The sequence below is a fragment of the Nipponia nippon genome, unplaced genomic scaffold (genome assembly GCF_047370975.1).
Source record: "Nipponia nippon isolate SJK-2023a ecotype South Korea unplaced genomic scaffold, ASM4737097v1 scaffold_12, whole genome shotgun sequence".
NCBI lineage: Eukaryota > Metazoa > Chordata > Aves > Pelecaniformes > Threskiornithidae > Nipponia > Nipponia nippon.
The window spans coordinates 22240372-22261481 of record NW_028262313.1 but is presented as its reverse complement, the minus strand read 5'-3'; the positions used below and the strand labels follow the sequence as shown (position 1 = coordinate 22261481).

Sequence of the window (21110 nt, the reverse complement as noted above, 5' to 3'; positions counted from 1 at the left end):
CTTTACCGCACCGGTCCTGCTTTTCACTGGGGTGCTGCCTGAGCGCGCAGAGGGCGGGCTGCGTCAGTGTGGGATCTCGTCCAGCCTGTGCAGTCAGCCCCCCGAGACTTCTCCTTGAGACGAGCAAGGACGGGGGATGCAGGGTCGCAGGTCTCCAGAGACCATTCCTGCCGGCGCTGAAACCCGGAGCAGAGCAGAAGAGGTTTTTTTTTTTTGTCTAAAGAAACACAAGCCAAAATTGCTTTGCGATCTTACTGTTAATGATGACTTTATGAGATCTCTATCGGGAAGTGCCCGCAGCGAGGTGCGTAGCCTGCATGAGGAGGACAAAACCCTGGGCTCTGGGAAGGGTGGGTTCAGCCTGTGCTTCCAGGGGCACGAAGGAAGCAGGTTGTACTTCAGATGTCCCTCCAGCACACTTCACTGCACCTGAAAAAACGACGTTCCCCCAAGTTGCTTTTAAGGCCTGGACAACACAGCCTCTGCAAGGGGACTGCTTGCACCTTTACTTCTGGTTGGAGACCTTTAAGGTTCACAACACTCATGTGTGTATAGGGATGGTGTCTTTAGACTTCAGCCTGTTCATTTATATAGGAGCCAAGTCAGGGCTCAGATCTGACCCTTTAGAAGATACCTTTTTATTCTAAGAATTTTTTCAACCCGTTTTGCACCCACCTGTTTCCTCATTGAACCCTGGAATTGCATTATCGGCAGCAGAAGAAATGGTTTGACTGATTTTGTTTGCTTTCTCTCCCCCCCTCCCTCTTTTGTGACAGATTAAAAAGCAGCAACAAGATGTGTTAGGTTTCTTGGAAGCCAACAAAATTGAATTTGAGGAAAAGGATATCGCCGCCAATGAGGAGAATCGGAAATGGATGCGCGAGAACGTCCCTGAAGACAGCCGGCCAGCAAGCGGGAACCCCTTGCCGCCCCGGCTCTTCAACGACAGCCGGTACCTCGGGGTAAGGCACGGCTCCAGGTCTCCATCTCTCCTCATCCCAGTCCTCTTACTCGCTGCCGTAGTCTGTGCTTTGCTGTTGTGATCAGCAAGGACGGACTCGTTCAAGTGTGCAAACCGTGAGGGGCCTGGAAGGTGTTAGACATTTACCCCTCCTCTTGGGCTTTTAATAATAATTGATTCTTGAATATTCCGGTTTTGCCATAGAGGAGAGATTAAATTTTGTGCCTCCTGATTCTCAGATCATTGTGCTACGTACTGGAATGAGCCTACCACCACCTTGCAGTATACATATATTTTTTTTCCCTGTGTTTTTTTTTTTCCCCTCTTATGGCTCTGAAAGTGTACAGGTTTTTTTTAATTCCTGTGTTCACCATGATTGTGAACTAACCCTTCACAGAAATCTGGCACTGTTGCGTCAGCCTTATGTTCTGTAGCAAGTTCAGAGACCTGTTCTGTCTACACGGGGTTTGCCAATATGTGTGGATCCCAGATCGCTCTGTAATGTGTTCATCGTCCAAAATAAGTGCTCGTACGCAGTGATGTCTGCCATGACCGTCAGTCGGTTTTCCGATCCTTCTTGGGATCAGTTTTTGTGTACTGCTTGCAAAATGAAGGCTGTTGCGGTCCACTTACTCCAATGCCTCGAACAGATTAAAACTCATACTGCAAATACAATTCCTACTTGTAATTATTTTAATGCTTGATCAAAAGTAAGTTGCCCTGCAGTACTCCTACTCAGCAGGCCATGCTTGAATGATTATTAGATTAATGGTTAATTTTATTTTTAAAACTTAATATCTTCTGGAAAGAGCTCACAGTGTGCATTCCTCTGGTGCCATGTGTTGGTTTCTAAGTCGTTCTGCAGTCTGGTCCTGACCTGCAAAGTCCGTAAGTCGGAACCTGCCAGTTCTGGACCTTTGTGAGGCAATTCTGTGGCTCCTGAAAGAAATCATCCTCAACGCGCCAGGATTTTTTTCTTGCTTGTAATAAAAGCAGAACTTGAAACAATGTCCACAGTGAGCTAATGTACCACTTGGCTCTCAAAATTGTATCGACTGATAAAAGGTTGGTTTGGAGCAACAAATGATCAATAGTTGTCTGCAGCTGAAAGCTGAGGAGGGGCTAGTCGCAAAGCGTTGACAATTTCTGTTCAGTTATCTCTCCTTAAAAACAAACAAACAAACAAACGAGGCAAATATTTCCATACCAGTAGGAAGTCCAGCTGCAACAGTATCAGCTTTCTCCCTTGGCATAGCAGAGCTTTAGGGATGCAAGCAGATCACCGTGCAGTTGTCCTTCATCGGTGAAATGTTGCCAGATGTCTGCTGCATTGCTGTAGCTGTGCAGCAGAACAGGGCTTTGCTCTGCAGTGGTGTGGGACGGGAAGAGGAAAAGCCGTATGCACCGAGATCTGGATGCCAGCTCATCAGAGATGCTTCTGATGTATCCCCCACCGCAACCCATGACAGTTCTCTATACAGTAATTTTGGTATAGATGCTTCAGACCAGTTCTCGCTATGCGTTTATTTCATCCCCAAAATTTTGGTTGATGTCGCTTTGATCTTCTGAAGTTCGGTCAATTTGTGTAGCTGGATTCAAGTTGCTACAGTTTAGCTTTCAGGAAGGTAAAAGTTAATTCTGTGCCCACCCGCTTGAACCTCTTTATGTCTTTGTCTGCTCCATCTCAGGCATGAACTTCCCTGTTTGTTTCACCTGATGCAGCATAACTGGCAGAGGAATGAGCAAATTGACTTTTATTGGCCTGCACACAGCAGAAAGGCTGTAACTGTAGACGCCGTGCAAGCTGGCATGGACCCTGCTCCTTAGTCACAGGCATTCCTTTCCTGGTAGATGCTACGAAGCAGACTGCCGGACTATGCACCAGCAAGATAAACAACCCCTTTGTTATCAAGCAGCCCCAGTACTGTCAACAGACGGGCTTCAGGGAGGATTTAACATAATCATACGCATTTTTATCAAACTAGCACCCGAATGCTACACGTACAAATGGAACAATAATTTGACATCCCTGATCTCTAGAATCCTCTGTTCCCTGTACTTCCTTCTGCTCCAGCTGCAACTGCCTCTTCTCAGAGCTGCCCCTGCTCTGAACACGCTGCTGTTTTCAAACAGCATTTGCTATTTCTTAGGCTTTTGCCTACCAGACAGACAAGCATGCGAAGCAGCGTGCCCTTAATGGCAGCTCTCTCCCTGACGTCAGCCCGGGACTGAGCCTGCTCCGAGCTGCTGCCTTGCCTTGGGTTTCTCAGGCAGGACTCCTGCATCAAAACCTTCCCCAGAAAAGCTGGAGAAAGCTGGTACTGTTGCTTCAGTTAAAAAGGGAGAGAAGGAAAGTCATAGGAGAGATATGTGCTGAGTTTGGAAATCGGAGCGAGGGAAGTATGTGGTAACTCGGATGACGGTGGACTTGCCCAAGCCTTCTGGGCTCGTTTGGTCGGTGTTTGGCAGCTGCTGCTGCTGAGCCACACTGTGGGCTTTTTGCTTGCTCTTTCCTAACGTAGCAGACAACTAAGCTGTGTTGTTTGTACAGCGCTGCATTCTGCCTCAAATGTAAAAAAGGGCAGAGAAGGAAGCATTGGTATTTCTTTTATTATTTCATTGTTTTTACCGTAATATTCCTGGGAAGTGGCTGCGTGTGCATATTTAGAGCGACTGTAGTGCACTGTGAGTGCAATGAACAGCCTCACCTGATTTCCTTCGTTTGCATAGACTAATCATTAATGGGAAACATGATGGGAAAGGATGTACTCTCGGTTTATAGGTTTAAATTTAACTTCTAACAGGTTTAAGAGTTAATGTCCATGGTTGCACAGTTGACATTACGAACCAGTAATGAGCAATGGCACCTGTGGACATCAGTGTTTCTGATGAGAAGGCAGGGGCTCAGCCCGCTCCTGCAGGAGGGACATCCACGCCAGACCAGTGACAACTACCTCACTGTGGAGGCCGTCCCTCTGGGAAGAGTGGAAGCACCTCACGGCAGCGTCTTGTTGCTACAGACGCTGAAATTCCCCGCTTCGTGCTTTTCAGACAGTACAATTTCTATGGTGTCAGTGCTAATGATAAATACCTGAGGTGATGCTCTGAATTTTGCATTCGGCCACAGGAAGCAGTTTGCTCGGTGCGGGTTGGGTAACACACCAAACTGAGCTGCGGTTATTTCTGACGATTCACGCTTCTGTCTTTTGTTTCCTTCCCCCTCCCTGACTGCACGGTGAAGGACTACGAAGCTTTCTTTGAAGCTCGAGAGAACAACGCAGTATATGCGTTTTTAGGCTTGACTGCGCCACCTGGTTCAAAGGTAGGTGTGTACATTTCTCGCAGTAAACCACAACCTGCATTTTACACCTTGTTCTTTTCTGCACATAGTAGGATCTTTTACGTGTTCTGTGGTTGCCCCAGTCAATCTACCTGCTGGTCTGATATTCGGTCTCCAGAGACTAACTTTCAGGCTTCAACAGTACAGCAACACGCTGTTGTTATGTGCTGGTTTATTGGGAGGATGCTGTGTTCCCTGGAGGCAGCTTCTTCCCTCTCCTACCAGAAAAAGCACAGTACAGATGCTCTTTCGGTATCCTCACCACAGAGCCACTCTGCTCTTTTTTAAGTTAGTGGAAAAGCTTTTGTTGCTTTGGGAAGAAGAGCTGGGTCAAATTCTTCGCTAGTAATACTTGTCTCTTACCATTGGATTTTTTTTTTTTATCATACACTCTGGGAACAAGTGAGAAGTAGTTAATACTTGCACTGAAGAATGCACAAGAAATCTAGATGAAAAAAACTGTCACAAAACCAAAGAATTATTTCAGTTCAGTGAAAAAACTTAATTCGTGTGATGTTTTGATGAGATTTTTGTACTAGAAAATACCTTGAAACCAGAGTCACTGTTTTTGAAATAATGTGGTCTTGCTTCAGAGTAATTTTTTCCTCCAGCTTGTTATCTGAAGCCTTGTGTTCCGTTGCCAATTACAAACTGGGTTGCTGCTTTGCAGAAGCAATGGGCTGGACTTCTCCTTTTGATTTTGATAGGATAGGACAAGCCTGCTTTATACGTTTCGCTTGACAGCAGCAGGATCCTCCAGGTCACTTCCAGCTTTCTTGTTGCAGTGAATAAACACGCCGTTTCCTTTCAACTTTATTCCTGTAAGAGTTGAAGGTCATGCCCTGCACATCGCAGAGAGACCTGATTTTAAAGGTGGATGATGATCCGTCAGTGTTAAGCATTACAAGTTGTGGGTCAGATTGAAACAGTTTCGGGAGCCAAACTAATTTCTAGCGGTAGCTCCGCGAATGTGAATGGTGTAGCGAGGAAAAACTCGGCCTTGTACAGAGAATTGCAGAGAGCACGACCTGCGATACGTGCCCCAGCGTCATGCATCACTGGCATCAGGAGGCCAGCTGCACACGGTGTGATGTCATGTAAATCTTATTTAAGTTTCTGGGAACATCTGCCCAGCGCTGCACAAAAGAGTACGCAGGATGGAGCCCAGGAGGGAGGGAGCAGCCCTGAGACCACGGGCCGCAGGAAAGCCGCTGTGTTTCCCCTCACAGCCGAGATCTGGGCAGCGCAGTGGTACTGGAGAGCGGTTGCTGCCGTAATGAACCAGGTCGTCTGTCTCTATAACATTTATGAGCATGGCTGCTTACTTACCCTGCCAGATTGCAGAAGCAGTCTGCATGGCTCTTAGTTGCTCCGATTCTGTCCTAAGGGGTGGTTTTTAAGGAAAAGGTGAGTTTTAAAAGGGAGAGAGAGAACGCATTTGTACTCCACTGAATTTTCATATTGCTTGCTCCAGCACGGGGAGGTGCGTTTGAGCCGATGAAGATAACCTTCGCCTAAGTGACCTTGCAGCCGGTGCATTCTGCTGTTGGGCTGACTTTTGGTGTCCATCCCACAATTACGTGATGTCAGATCGAGCTGGTTGCCTGCTGCTGAGGAGGAGAAACTGATCTGTAGATGCTGAAATTGGCATTTACAGCGTAGCTGCCTGCAGCTTGGCTATGATCTTGTAGTTAATGACATTGCGTCTGCATATGTTGCTACATAAAATGGAAGGAGTCCGGGATCAACCTGTGTGCTATTGCAAGAGAGGACCTTGACAGCAAACCTCCATTAAATGTCATGATGAGAGACTGGGAAAGTTGTTTGACTCCGAGCACAAAGTTCCAATCTGAATGCTAAGCAAGAAGGGCTCAGAAGTGAGCATGGGAAACGCAAGTAGCTCTTTACTGAGCCCTGGTGCTTTGGTTTGTGGACCTACAAACCCTGCGAAAGGTTGGCATTCGGTTTATCTTAAGTATCGCCACTTCAAGCAATGTGGGTTTAAAAGGGAGAGGATTTGGTGAGTTAAAGGCTGTGGTGAATTCTTTAAGGACTGAGAGCATGCTCAGTGAGGGGCCTCGAGGGAGAAATAAGGCAAAGTGTGAAAGAGGGATCTTGTCGGATCTGAAAAGCTGAGCCTTTCCCAGGTGACTTGCAGGACCACACCCAAGGAAATGGAGTTTGACCTTCAAGACAAATAGGTTAGCATGTTCTCTGCGTTACCTGTAACCCCTTTCCTGGGGATGAGGGAAATACCGGGAATCCCCTCCAGCTTACCCCTGCCTGTTTTGAAGAGAAGTACTTTGTCCTCCATTTTCTGGCAAAAAAAAAAAAAAAAAAAAAAAGAGCTAGATGTCACTTCTGTAGTGCCCACAGCTGGTTGATGGAGTTGTTACAAAGCCAAGGGAACCATCTCCTTTTTGTTACCACTCAAAGAATCACTTGTCTTTTAGAGAACATCAAACATCCTTTTTTTTCCCCAGGCTTTGTAGGCCTTTTTAACCCTTCCTTCATTCTTCACCTGCCTTTTCTGCTGTGAACTGAGAGGACGCCCTCGCACGAGCGGCGTGGCTGCGCGGTGACGTCCCAGCTGCGCTCTTTGACCCGCGACGTGCGGCCAGAGGAGCAGAGCGCGGCCCGGGAGCGCGGCCGACCCGAGCCCTCGGTCCGAGCCAGGCTGTTCCCACGCCCCTGAGTTAAAAGGCAGCGCGATGCGATGCGCTTGGGCAGACAGCCAGGAAAACCGGAGCGATCCGCCATGTCTAAGATAACGGGGCTATGCGTGGTACTTCTGCCCTGCGGGGTCACCCACTGTGTCCCTTCTCTTACAAGTCTTACAGGCGTCTTGGAAATTCCCTTCTTAGTCCTTCCTCCTCTCGGTTTTTATTTGTTCAGCTTACTGGCTCCTGTTAACAATGATATTGTTGAGACTGTTATCTTCAGTATTTCTACACAGTCACCAAAGCAAACAACTCCATTACGTAAAGGTGGAGTTTAGCAGATGTCGAACTTCTTACTTTAAAGTCAACCACGCTGTCCACCCTGAAGTGCCGCAGGGAGAGCGCTGTGACTGTTCATCTTCTTGTGGGCCATGTTGCAGCAGCTAACAGGTAATTAAATTAATCTTCAGGCAAAAGTACGCTTGTAGAAACCATCTTCAGAAAAAAATTCCTTTTGCATTTCTTCTGTTGTCCTTCTGTTCCCATTTGTGACCACCTTACGAAGGCTGGAAGACGACTGAAAAACGCAGGCTATTGGTTTTTAGCGTTCCTTCTGAAATGTACTGAGAATTGGAGGTTAGCTGGCATGTCTGCTACACTGCTTCAGCTGTTCCTTCCCCTCAGAAGCTTCGTGGGAATGTCTTCACGTAGCCAGGGGCCACCGGATCTACGCCAGGTCCCCCGAAGAGGTGCGGGTTGGGAGCCCTGGGCCCGGAGAGCAGGTGGCAGGCAGGAGCGGTTCCCAAGGAGCACGTCCCCGCTGGCTCGCTTCCCCCCGCCGCGGGAGCTGGGATTACTCAGCAGTGCCGGTGCCAGGACGGACCTGCTGCCAGCCCCGGGACGGAGCTCACGGATGGCTGGGCCTTCTGCTGGAGCGGCTCCGAGCTGCGTTGCACTGAGGGCTGTCAGGCGGCTCTCATCACCCTTCCGGAAGGCAAAAGCTAAATGCTGGCTTTTGGCCGTTGGGGAGGGTTTAGTTCAGAAAGTAAATTACATCTCTGCTAACACCTCTTTTTTTTTTTTTTTTTTCTCCTTCCTGTTTTTTTTTTATGTGGTGACTTTTATTAATTAAGAATTCCTTTGCCATTTAACCATAGTGCTTCAAATAATCTTTGATCTCTAAATAGCTCTTGTGTCCTAGCATGAAATCAGGGATAACTCATTACATCTGACCTTCTTTTGTTTTAAGCTTTTATGGTCAAAACTGGTGTTGGCCACAGGTTGGAATATTCCTGCGGGTCCCACTTGAGCTACCTTAGAACTGGAGTCAAAGCCAGCACCGTACGGGACTTGTTTTATAACGCCGTCGTGGGCAGCGGGGACTCTTCTTGAGCTGGGTTCAGTGCTGCTCAATTCTTGATCGTGGATTGCTGCAATTTTTGTTGCGTCATAGGTCGGTGCCTGACACAGGTGTGTGTAAGTTGTCGCCTTTCATAAAGTACTAATTCGTGTACTTCTCTTCTGCCGTTTCAGGAAGCTGAAGCACTGGCAAAGCAGCAAGCGTGAACTTCAACTGCCTTAAATGTTCTGTAAAGGGAATTTCCACAGCTTTTTATAAAATAGTACAATTGTCTCTGCTTCAAGAAATGTAGATGTGATTTCTAACATTTGATTGGTGCTTGCAGCATTCACCGTACATAACACAAATTCGAACACGAGATGAAAATGTGAAGATAGAGAGCACGGAGTGTGTTATTACAAAGTTGGAAGCGTAGGAAACTGAAGCAATTGGACATGAATGATTTTCACGTAGTTTAAACTCTCTCGGCAATTCGCCCGTTTTGTGTAAACTTCAAGAAACTATTTTAGTACTAATAATACAGATGGGGTTATACCTAGAGATCCAACTATTTAAAATAAGGAAAACAAGCAACAGCATCTAAAACCTTGTCAGATACTAACTGCAGTGCCTGAGTTGCCTCAAAAATGTTACTGAATTACACGGTAATTTTTCAGTGTCTTTTCTGCTTTCAGATGAAATGGTAGGTGGTATCGTGTAGTATAGCCATTGTAGCCACTTTTGAAAGTTGTGTTTGTTCTTTTGTAGAATGGATATTTAAGATTTGTATTGTAACACGCTGTACAGATGATAAAAAAAAAAAAAATAGTGCCATGTATTTCTCACGTAAGTGATCCGTGTGGGCTCTTCTGACAAAGAAAAAGGGATTTGGGCAATGGACAGCCTTTCGCTGGCCAGTTCATCACGCAGCTGCCTAAGCACGACCCCGTGATACGTCTGTGGGCAAGATGCAGTGCACCTCCGTGAAGTAGGCGCTAATTCCCAGGCAAGGGTGCAAATAAGCCAAAACGGCCAGAAATGGCATTTCCTTACCTGTGTAAGGGTGAAAGCCTTTAATGTATTTCTCTACAAAAATACCAGTTCACACTGCTTATAGTATTAGGCATCTTATTGCATGTTCAGGTAGTCGTTAGATGCATATAGTATTTTTTCAAACGAGGAAATAAATGTTTCAATAGCAAGAACTATTGTAATTAAGCAAGACTTTTTTTTTTTTTAAGGCTTAAAAACTTTTTTTCCATTGTTACTGCCGTATCATGAAGCTATTGCAGGAATTGCGAATCTCTGAAAGTGTCTTGTATCGGTGAATTTACCGTGTGCAATATTAAGCTGTCTGTCCTCCCAGCGCTCATGAGATAGATAGACTGTATTTCTTGGCCATATTCTGCAAAAACACAAATAATTACGAGTGCCCTGAAGGATAAGAAACAGGTTTAAAAAGCGCGTGGGTAGTTTAAAATGCGGTTTGCGCCACATCATGTACTGATTCCCCAAAAGCATCAAAAGACAGTGAGAAGGATAATTAGTCCTTGCTGTAGTTAGAGGATCGTTCTAACAGCCCTGCAGACCCACATTTTGGTTTGCTTTGCTCTATGAAGGCAGAGGAGCGGGTGGTACAGATCAGCGAAAGGCTGCGGCTTCTCAACCGCCGTGCGGGTATTTGACACCGAGGCTGTCAAATGTGTGCGGTGCTTTTTGAACGCTTTCCGAAACGGCCTACAGGTCATAGTTCTGAAGTCTGAAATTAGGAACAGGATAAAAATTAAAACTTACGTTTACAAAGATGTTCTAAAGTGCAGTAATTTAAATACTTCCCTCCCCAACGTTTCTTTGGGGCTTTCGTTCCCCTCGCTACAACCGACGGTTTTGTCAACATCTGTTAAAAGAAACGCAGCTACTTGCTGTGGTCGGAGAGGAGCCCTGCTTCTGGAGAGCTCACGGTGAAGCTTCCCCGGGCGTCCGCGTGAGCAGGATCTAGCAGGGAGCCACGGTAGTTAAAACGATATTTAATTCCTGTTTTATCTTTTCTGATTTGGGAGCCTGGGAGTCAGCCTGAAGCCCGTCCTTACAAAGGCAAGCACAGTGTCAAAAGGCGTAGGGCTAGATTAACGTCGCCTTGCCTGCAAGATTAACACACGCGCTTGTGCTTTTTCATTAACAAGCTTTACCAGTAATTACTGAAATTTTGGGAAATTTATTTTTAAGATCTTTTGGGGATGGAAGTTAGGCTACGTTTTAAACCCAGTGTCCGATTTTTATTGTCCACCATGGTTTCATCTTTCTGAACCGAGGTGATTTTTCTTCCGTAATATGGCATAATCTTTCTCTGTGTCTAAACTGGTGGTGAAGTTTTGGAGAAAGAAGTGTGGACGAATACTAAGTGAAGTCTTGTGAAGAAAGTGGACGTGGACACACGAGTCACTATACCCACGCCAATTTGCTGCGTTTCCTGCGTAAGGAAAAAGTATGGTGCAAGTTTTGTGAATTAGAGTCATTATTTTGGAGAATTGAAAGTCGCTGCCAAATTCTGTCCGTTCAGCGACCCAAAACATTCTGAAACGAGGTCAATCTCTGTTTCTGACGGTCAAGAAAATTGCCAAGTTTAAGAAACCCCTCGTCTGGTCCCCCCCTTGCCATATGGTAGCCTTCAAACTGTATCAGCATTCCTCAGAAAGCTCTGTTGAGACAGGCTGAATTATTTCTTTGTCCGGGGAACAAGGCACCAACACAAACTGAAAAATACCGAAAATATCTTTGTTGGGGGGCTGCGTGTAAAACTTGCATTCATTTCGACGCAGCTGTCTTGCATGGATCTAGGAGTGCTAGGAATGCGTTGCCTACATGCCATTTTTCTGTCCCCCCTACCTGTGTGAGGTTAACGACGGGCGCAAGAACTGAACTGGTTCGTTTCTTTTTTTTTTTTCCTATGTAGACAGCAGGCATTGAGGATTTAACCTGTGTATTAACCGTTCCTGTATCATTCCAATAAAACTGTTTTAGAATGCTTTCTCACACGATGGACTTGTTTGCATGTTTTGTTCACGGTGTGGAGCGGTCCCGTAAGTTGAAAGAAGCGGCGTTTTCAGGTGAAAACACTGCTTTATTTTAAAAGTACCGGATCTGTACAACACAGCGAGCAGAACGCATCCGCTGCTGCTGCACCTTCGGTCTGTTGGGTTGCAGCGCTCACCTGTTGCAGCCTACGGGTGTTAATTACTCCGGCTACACCTACACAAAACAGACTTTGGAGGTTTGGGGGTTGAGGAGAGCCCTGACTCCGCTCCTCATTAACCCGCTTCCCCACTCCTTCCCCAGGGCGGTTACAGAGTGAAAGCGGACTGGGCAACTCCGCTCCCCCACGCCTGCAGCGCTTGCCAAGCAGTCTCAGCTGCTTTTTTTGCAACGTGGAATTAATTCGCGTTACGCTGCTCGCAGCAGGGGAACTACGTTATTTAATATTTCTGTTGCCAGAGGGCGGCGTAGGATACATTTTTAAACTAAAACTATTCATTTTTACCTTATTTGCCTGGTAGAGCGGCAAGTGCATTCTTTTAAGCTTGAGGTGCTGAAGTTTTGCGCCACGAGAAGATCTTCTGTAGAAGATGCGTTCGCAGCCCCAAAACCGCACTGGGGTTTGCCCAAATCCCAGACTTCAGTTCGCATCCCCTGAAGGAAACCAGTAACGTAATTCTTTAGCGAGCGGTCGCGAGAAGGCTGCTGCTTGCCGTTTACAGGATCAGCTTGTTCCTGCCCGACGACTGAAGCACAGCCGAGAGCCCTCAGTCACACTGGTGTCTTCTCATGGTGTTTGTTGCTTGTCTCTCGCGCTTACTTGCCCTTAAAAAATGGTCCATAATGGGAGAGAAGAGGGCTTCCGATGCCATTTCTAATTGTCGTGAATCCCGTGTACTTTCCCTGTATGTACCCTTCACTTGTATAACCCAGAAAAAGCTCTGCTTTTCTTGTTTGTTTATAAAAAGTCTTAAAAGACCAAGTTGTTACTCATTAATGTAAAGCTCAATAGAAATAGTTTTCAAAAATCTGCTTAAAAACCAAACCGCACGTCTCCATATAACGTTTGCTTTCCTTGCTGTTCCAGGTTACAGTGGTGTGCACTGTCATAATAAACTTTTCTACCAGTTAATGTGGGATTTTATTCATTTCTCCTGTAATATTCTTAATCTGTGCGTCACGGAAAATTTTGTAAAGTCTGATTATATCCTTCCGCTCGTGTTGCACATATTTCAAATGCCAGAAACGTCTTGCAGTACAACTTCGAGGTGTGCGTACTGGAGCCAGGTGCCTGAAGAGACTTCAGCCAGAGCCAGTTCGGGTTAACTTCACAAAGACAAAGCCCAGAATGGGTTAACCCGAGATACAGCTTGGTTTTCTTTTTTTTTTTTTTTTTTTTAAACATGAGAAAAAGGTATCGGCTCGTCCTGCGCACTCAGGCCCACAACTTGAGAAATGCAAGAAAGACTTACCGAGAGCAACGTAATGAAGTTTTTTTTTTTCAAAGGACTAATTTAAGTCTATTAACGTAATAGCTTCCGACTGGTCAGTAACCTGTGCTAAGAACTTCATCAGAGCTCGTCTCTCCTGCGTCATCCCCGTTACGGTAAGAGAATTTTAATAGCCAATTTAAAAAGAAACTGAGAACTTATTACCTGGGAGCGAGCCATTAAGGTTTCCTGACTTAGTGTTTTCCTCTTTTGCCAGTCTTGCTTTTTGGGGTTTTTGGTGATGCAAATACAAGAGTGGGAAAGCGCGGATGGCGCTGCCGAGAGAGGGGCACACATCTGTGATCACATTTCCCCACCGCTGCCCCCGAGCTGATTCAAGGTGGAAGGGGAAAACGAAGGCGTTCCCGTATTGCTCACTGGCCATGCAGCCCGTTCCAGCTCCGAGTGCTGGCACTGCCTCTCTTCCACGTCCCTTCCCCCCCTTCTCGCAGAGATCATGGCAGCATCCGCGCTTGTTCTGGAAATGGATTACACTTGGCGCAGGAAAAAGCTGATGGGTGAAGCCCATCCGAATAGACCAGGTGGCACTACCTACCCCAAATAATCCCACAAATAAATAATTACCAAGTGATTATAATCAACAATTACCAAAGATTATCTTTTAGCGAGTTCCCTGCAGAAGTATTCTGTGATTTGCCCACGTTACGTGATCTTGGGAAAATGTTTTAGATCGAAAAGTTCATTATTAACGATTTTTAAAAGTTTATTGTTAACAATTTTGAACTGTATTGGTAAACTTTTGGGAGAACTTTGGGAAATGGAAAAGGATTCTAGAAGTCAGCTTAAGGTGATGAAGGAGAAATTGCTGTCTTACTACAGGAGGGGAGCACTGCGGCATGCTAAGTACTGAGCACTCTGAGTGGTCCGAGTACGCAAAATAGATAGATTTAGTACGTTGTGTTCATGAAGTAGCAAAATCGGTCCTATACGCGGTAATTCCTTCTCTCACAGGTTTGTCTATTGAAGACATCTTCAGGAACTTGGACACTTCTTTGAGTTGCTTGGTAGAACATCTCAAAATCCTTAAAAAAAAAAAAAAAAAAGGAAACGGGTGACATCGTTAATATAGCCAACGGCGGTGTAATTCCCGTCTGACTTCAGTTCCTTTCCGAGTCCTTTCCCAGCACGTAGGGCAAGGCGTTTTCTGCTTATGCAAACGGAAAGGGGTCAGATACACGGTTCGTAACCACGACAGCGGCATTAAATCCAAGCTGCCTTTCCTGAAGCCCTCACGCCAGGCCACGGCTGGGACACGCCACCGGCGGCGGGCAGCGGCTCCGAGCGCGGGCCAGCCCCCTTCCCCTCAGCGGGGGCCCGGGGCAAGGGCACGGCGGGGGCGGGACGGGCCCGGCGCTGGGGCAGGCCCCGTGGAGCGGGGCCCAGGCCCGCGGTCTGCCCTTCCTCCGCCCGCCCCACAGCCGGCCGCCGAGTAACGGCTCCCGCGGCCCGGTAGCGCCTCAGCGGGAGGCCCCGCTCCCGCGCCCGCCGCGCCGCTGCCGCAGCCCCAGCCCCAGCCCCTCATGGCGCCCGCCTCCCCTCGCCGGCCGCCGCCTCCTGCGTTGCTGCGGCAACCAACCACCACTCAGCGACGGAGGCGAGCCTGTCCCGCCTTTCCTATTGGCCGTCCCTCTTGTCGGTCAGCGCAAAGACCCGCCCTCCCCGCTCCTTGGTCCCCGCCGGCTGAGGGGCGCGGCGGCGGGGCGGCCGGTGCGCGGGCAGCCCGGCTCCCCTTCTGGTGGGGCCCGTGGCACCGGCAAGCGGCCCCACCGCCGGGAACGGCAGCCGCAGCCTCCTCCGAGCCCAGGCCCCCCTCAGCGCTGGGGTTCGTCCCTGCTGCAACGGCCGCGCCCGGCAGCTCCGGACCTGGGGCCCCGCTCCGGGCGTCCGTCCTGGGCTGCGGGGCGAGCTCTGCTCTGCTCCAGCCTCACCGCTTGCTTTGCTCCCCTGTGCCCCCACCCCCCCACCCCTCCCGTCCGCCGCTGCGTGGCGAAACTCGGCTTCTTTATCTTTAAAAACATCCTTCGGCATCGCCGGGGCGTGAGGGCCCGGCCGCACGCAGGCCCGCAGCGGCCGGGCGGTGGCAGCCGAGGGACGCGGGTGCGGGCCGTGCTCTGGGGCGGCGGGAGCGGCGTCCCCGCCCTCGGGGGGCCGCGGAGCTGCTGTGCGGGAAGGTGCCGCCGAAAGCCCCGGGAAGCTGGGGCTGCTGGAGCGGGGCTGCTGGCTGAAATGGATAACGAAAGGCTCGCAACAGCTGTGCGTGGAAAAAACCCGGTTACCGCAGCCGACCGCCATTTCGCGCGTATAGGCGCATAAAATACATACACAGGGCTGAAATGAGGGACTTTTGTGTATGTGCTGCTATAGTTAATGTAATGTGATAAATACGGTATTATTTATTTTTTCCATATATGAATGAGGCAGTCATTTATTTTTCCTTGTACGTTCTGCTGTAAGGTTACCCTCGGGATTAAGACCTACTTGTCTTGCTGGCTGTTTATTCTAACTGCAGTCTGTTTTCAGCTTCTGAAATAACTTTGGTTTTGTCTTGTTCTGATTTTATTTTTGTAAATATAAGGGGTTTTTTTGGTAAGATCATATTGATCAAAAGTTATTACCTTCCTTGAATATTGATGCATTTGACACCCGAGTATAACTGAAATGAAAGGTGACTTGTTTTTAATCACTCAAGACTAATTGCCTGACTTGATTTCTTTCTTCCTCCCTCCCTCCCTCTCCGTTACTTTTGTGTTTTGTTGAAACTGCTGCACAAAACCCGCGGCTGCGGCTGGCGCCGATTGTAAGCTCGGTGAAGGAGGCAAGGTTTACAACTACGTGGAATTTGAACCCCTCTCTTTGCTCCGAGCTTTGGTCCCCTCCAAGTCCGAGGGCCGGAGCACTCTGTTGAAGTCACAGCCACGTCTACTGTGCAGGAACTAGTCATGTAAGATGGTTAAAAATAGTCATTTTGAACAGCCTGTAAATATGAAATGAGTTTTATATGAATTCAGTGGGAATAAAAATAGCTTTCGTTCTGTCTGCGTAAGAACTGAAGTCTTTTGTGAAATAGAGCTGGTGAGGCGGGAAGGGGAATAATTTTAAAGACACTCTTGGACCTATATGGTCATAGTTACTTCAAACCTTACATTAATTCATTTCTAAGGCACAACATTATTTTACTGCCAAAACATGCTGAATGCCGGGTTGTAATCAATATGTTGCTGTAATGTTATCCTTACACTCTAGTTTTATTTTACATTTGTGTCTCGCTCCTATCATTACACTAAACAGTGTCTATTTAAGAGCTTTTGTCTAGCACTTGGATGAGATTCAGCTTCTGATTTTTTTTTTTAAATCTTCTGAGAAAAAGGAAACGTAGAAAAGACATCAGCCGAAAGCTCTTCGGGCTGGCTGTGGCCTGGATCTAGTGCTGGGGGAGTGGCGTGGCGTGGTGCACGAGCTCGCTTCCAGCCTGGGCGAGGAGGCAGAACCACCGCGGCGGCACCTCTGACGTGCCCTTGAGACGGAGGCAATTTTTGAGCCTAGAGAAAGTGCCTTTGATCAGTGACGAGCAAGACTGTCCACAGCTGCGTGACGGCTACTGCTTCCGAGGAGGCAGCTTCTCGGATCTGCGTTTCATAGACCAATGGCGTTTCATCCAAATCTTGTTGCAATGAAGTTGTCAACTTCTTCCCCTCCAGAAGAAGGTCACAAGACTATATATAAATTTGGCTGTTTGTTTCAAAAGGGGAAATGGTGTGGATAACGTCGCCTCTGTAGGTCAGGCGGGTGACAGTACAAAACTGACCTTCTGTAGATGGAAGTGTTTGGAATTCAGTTTCGATTCTGAACAGCCTGGTGCAGTACGGGCACCTGATCCTGTAGTAGTCTTTGTTGGTTTTAAACGATGAGTTAGCAACTCGCCAGCCTTGCACCACAGTCAGAAACATCGCAATTCATTTTTTTTTTAACATCCTCTTTTAGATTTGCTGTCGCTTTGTACTCAAAACCCGCGCACTTTACCAATGGGATCACTTCTGTTTTAAAAGAAAAAAGTGGGGAACTAAATCATGTGTACGTCAGGTTTTTTTCCACACAGACAGCAGTGAAGAAGCATATGTAAGAATCCCTTCTCTTACAGCAGCTGTAGTAGGAGAGTTGTGGGCTATGTGATTGTCCGCCTCTCTTACCCTCCTACGGTTGGTAAGTCTGGGCTTTTTGTGCTTTTTTTTTTTTTTTCCTTATGCTTTGTTCTAGAATGCAGGCACCATTTACTGTATTTAAAAGAGAGCAATTGTGCTAAGATTGCCGTATTTTAGCTCTTACATTTGCACTACGAGCGCTTTCAAAGCAATAGAGCAAAATGTTTTAGCATGTAACGATCTGGGTACATATAGAGCAAAATGTTTTAGCATGTAACGATCTGTCCTGTTTTTCAGAAGCAGATGCGGCATGCAGCATTCCAAATTCCGTTGATGTTCAGCGAGATTTAGACTGCCAGGTACTCTTGTCTCTCTTGAAAATGGCACTGGGTTTCCGAAGTCCCTTACGTGCTTAAGAAAATGTTGTCCTGCTTTTTGCATGTGTAAATGATTCTGTAGATAAACAGTTATGCCAACGTAGCCAGGAGAAGGCATGGTGTACTGTCTTTGTCGTCTGCTTCGGTCTCACTTGCAGGCGTATCGCAATTCCAGTGTTACCTTCAGCTGCGGGGAGGGAACAGCGTGATTTAGGCTAAAAAAAGAACCCCAGAAAAGGAAAAAGCCAATGGTTGTACTGCGGCAATGCGTATATTTAGGAGGGAAGTCAAAAATTTCTGTCTCTCAAGTAACTGGAGTTTTAGAATAGCTTTCTGGATGGAGTACTGGGATTAAAAAAGAGGCGACCCAGTGTATCAAGCTTCATTGCAGAACAAGTAAGCCAGAGTGTATGGTTTGGTTGCTGGTAGTTAGAAGCAAATGAGTAGAGTGAGGAGGATCTCTCTGGCTGTATATCAAATATCATGTTAAATTTGCAGAGGTTTCGTTTGCGTGGAGAGCTATCTAGTGACTTGCGTGGCATTACTGCGGCTGTAAATTGCCAGCACTGTGAAAAGTATCGAGCCTGAATTGTCCGGGATAGAAGTGGAGTGTTTGGTGTACGTCGTGCTCTTTGGGAGAGTGCCGTGTACTCTTCAGTACAACTGCCTCATCCCTTGCCTCTCCCCACTGTTTCAGGCCATGAGCCCGGTAGAGGTGTGTGAAGGTACTTGAAATATGTGGAGATTAAAAAGCCGTTTGAAGAACAGAGGGGTTTTTGTTTGTTCGTCTTTCCCATTCCTCCGTAAGAGGAGTGGTGATGATCTTTTCCTTACTGAGTTTAGGTCAGACTTGGCTCTAAATGGAAAGATTCCCTTTGTCTTTAGCAGTAGGTGAATTGAAAAGGAATGATAAGGAATCATTAAACGTAGTAGATTATTTTGAGGCACGTTGGCTGGCTTTTAATTATTCATGTGCATTTAGTAAAACTCTGGAGCCTATAGATACACAGGCATACTACTCATCACCACTACTGGGGAAGACAAATTAAGTATTTATGTCTTTTAAAATCATCATTAAGAGGGACTCTAAAAACATTTGTATGTGTGAACTGCATTTTGGATGCAGTTTTATTATACTTGAAGAACTGTCGGCATCTTTTGAAGCTCCGTGGCATCTCCCAGGAGGGCTCAGGCCAATTCAGAATCAACCTCTAAGTCTGAATTTGATCTTGATTTCCTTCCTATGTCACCCTTTAGTTCTTAGAAATTGTTGTCTTTCAATAGAGAAAGTTGATTTGCAACTGATGGTAGTGATATAGAGAAGTAAAATAATTTTGCTGATTTTTACAGCTCATAGGTGTGATCTATCTCAAGTAGCCACAATGCAGAAGAGAGACCGAGGAACAGAAGTGGTATTACAGATGAAGAACCTGGTTAATGCCCTTCCTATATCTTCAGAATGATTTTTGTTGGCACGGTATAGAGGTGAAAGCTGTAGAAAAGCAGGCAGTTTACTGTTTACTAAAATAAAATATTCTAGAGAGAAAGAAAAATCACAGACAGTCTTTATAAAAAGTTCATTGCTCATTTTTGGTTATTATTCCTCTTTTTCCAAATGAGTTTGAGGTATTCTGCCTGTCTGTCTTTCCCGCACAGGACTACATGGGACGCTGGTGATTAGGCTGTTACTCACACTTGTCATCATGTTGGCAGAAGGCATCTTAACTAGCCTCGTATATAAGGAAAGCTGTCATCAAGATAAGCCTCACAAATCTCATGCATCCAGAAAGGATAAAGAGGAAATCTGGAGGCAGAAACTTGTAGACAACCCAAAAATTAAAGGCTTTGCTGATGGGCATGAGAAGCAGGATGAGATCTGTGCTAAAAGCAGCAAAATGGAACGCAGGAGCGGTCCTCAGTGGAGATCCGTACAAGAGGTGCCTGCAAACGATCAGAAAACACTTGTTAGAGGAACCGTATCGGCAGCTTTACACATCCCCAAGCGAGAGCAAGCTACCGAACAGATGGATTTGTATAGATCCTGGTCCTGCAACAGCATTTATCAACACTACCCTGACTTACACATTGGGGGAGACCGCGTGGGGGACCACACGTGTGATTCGGGTTGTGTTTTGGACCATATGTGTGAGGAGCTTCCCGACGGGCCTGTGTTACTGTCCGTAGACATTCCTCTAGGTCCGTCCCCTCTACGTGAGCATCCCGAAAAGCCGAGTATAAAGTCCCTGTCTGGAGATGAAGCTGGAGAAAGGAGTATCGTGCTGTGTGAGGAGCCTCTTTCAAACTCTGTGCTCAACAAGTACATGGAAACAAAAGTGGCAGAGCTCTATAAACAGTTTTTTGAAGAGAACTTGACCCGGTGTGGTTCTGTAACAAACCTCCTCACTTGCAGTTTGATCAGGAATAACCTGAATCAGATAAGCTTTCAGGTATCCCAGGAGCAGAACATAGAAACGTCAAAAGCCAGAGAAGTGCTCTTGCACTCTTTAGCTTTGTTTAGTTGGCGCAACACTACCAACAGAAATAGCTCCGAATTTAGTACTCCAAACTTACAAATCTCAAACCCAGCATGTGTGAAAAAGAGCTGGAGGGTGCAGTTTACATCATGACTGATCCACTTAGCTGAAGAGATGAATACGATTCAGATACGAATATTTCATTCCAAGGATTAGGTTGGGAAATGAAAACATTTACACACTACAGACTTCTTCAAATAAATATTTTAACACTTAAAGCCTACTTTGTTAGCAGTGGAAGTAAAGGTCACTGTTTTCTTTTTTTCTAATACGGAATTTGAAATTAATTTCTCTCTAAAATGCTAGTCAACCATATTTTTATAATGTGTATGTCCTCGTCCTAAGGCTCTGGCTGTATGGGTAATTGTACTCGCGTACCATCGGGTTTACTCCTGCAAGAAAAATCAATCAAGACGTGTGCTGGTAAAACTTTGATCTGAGAGACTGAGCCAGCCAGCCAGCGAGTAAGAATCACGTTGACTGTGCTGAGCTTCGGACTGGGCTATGTAGTTGAAACCCAAGTTTTGGACATTCAGGTTCAAATTTTGCTCCTGAAAAGCTTGGTCACAGTGGCTGAGAAAATATTTCTTTGGTTTGAAAACCTTGTCAGCAGATGGAGACGTTCAGGACTCTGGATTATTTTGTCTATATTATCATGCATAGGAAATGTGTCGACATGAATGAAGACGCTGATGTTGTTGCATGCGTGTGTTTGTACTGCGTGGACGGAGTATGTTACAATGAAAATCTAGGTGAAATAGCAGATCAAGATTGTAGAAGTATTTCATTTTCTCTAAAACATGATTTCCTTTTCAATAAATCCTTACCTCTTTGATGAAATCTACTCAGCTTTCTGTCCGTAGGTTGTTATTTTGTGTTCCGTTTGCGTTTTTAGTAAATGGGCTCAGCCTTTATTTCCTTGGAAGTGAAGCACCTGCAACCTCAGCAAGCTAGGACGACTGCAGCGGTCCTGAAAAGGTAGTGCAAGCCGCCTTCGTCTTCCTTTGGAAATTTAAATGCAGATTTTGATACGGAAATTTCGTTGCTTAGCTTTCAAACCCATTTTCTTCCTTTTCTGTTACTTCTCAGTAAGTGTTTCAACTGGAAATTAATCACAGTCACCATTGTAAAATGATAAATTAGGCCGTTGCCTGGTCTGCGGGAGTTTTCTTCTGGTAAGGACCCCTCTTTGCTTGCACTGTGGCTGCGTACGGGT

The 21110-nt window shown here is 46.4% G+C and overlaps 2 protein-coding genes across 6 annotated transcripts in view; both read left to right on the top strand.

Moving 5' to 3' along the window:
• The window catches only part of SH3BGRL (SH3 domain binding glutamate rich protein like), a 36985-nt gene extending 25647 nt beyond the window's left edge, over positions 1-11338 (top strand). Inside the window, exons 2-4 of the mRNA XM_087749163.1 lie at positions 777-962; positions 4203-4283; positions 8495-11338. Coding sequence (XP_087605289.1) covers positions 777-962; positions 4203-4283; positions 8495-8527 — 300 coding nt within the window. The 3' untranslated portion in view covers positions 8528-11338. The remainder of the gene's footprint in view (positions 1-776; positions 963-4202; positions 4284-8494) is intronic.
• A 2282-nt stretch (positions 11339-13620) lies between these two features.
• On the top strand, positions 13621-20836 carry LOC104012852 (TLR adapter interacting with SLC15A4 on the lysosome). 5 transcript variants are annotated; one of them, XM_087749303.1, is made up of 4 exons: positions 13621-15192; positions 15647-17044; positions 17281-17342; positions 19017-20836. In XM_087749303.1, the coding sequence occupies exon 4, from the start codon at positions 19064-19066 to the stop codon at positions 19985-19987; it is 924 nt and encodes a 307-aa protein (XP_087605429.1). In that variant the 5' UTR covers positions 13621-15192; positions 15647-17044; positions 17281-17342; positions 19017-19063; the 3' UTR covers positions 19988-20836. The 5 variants fall into 5 exon arrangements, with proteins under 5 accessions (XP_087605429.1, XP_087605427.1, XP_087605428.1 ...); XM_087749301.1 differs by having other exon boundaries at positions 13621-15785; positions 16212-17044; XM_087749302.1 differs by having other exon boundaries at positions 13621-15785; positions 16206-17044.
• Positions 20837-21110: the final 274 nt, after the last annotated feature.

Coding starts and splice junctions, on each gene's coding strand:
- LOC104012852 (XM_087749303.1), top strand. CDS start 19,064: ATGTTGGCAGAAGGCATCTTAACTAGCCTCGTATATAAGGAAAGCTGT.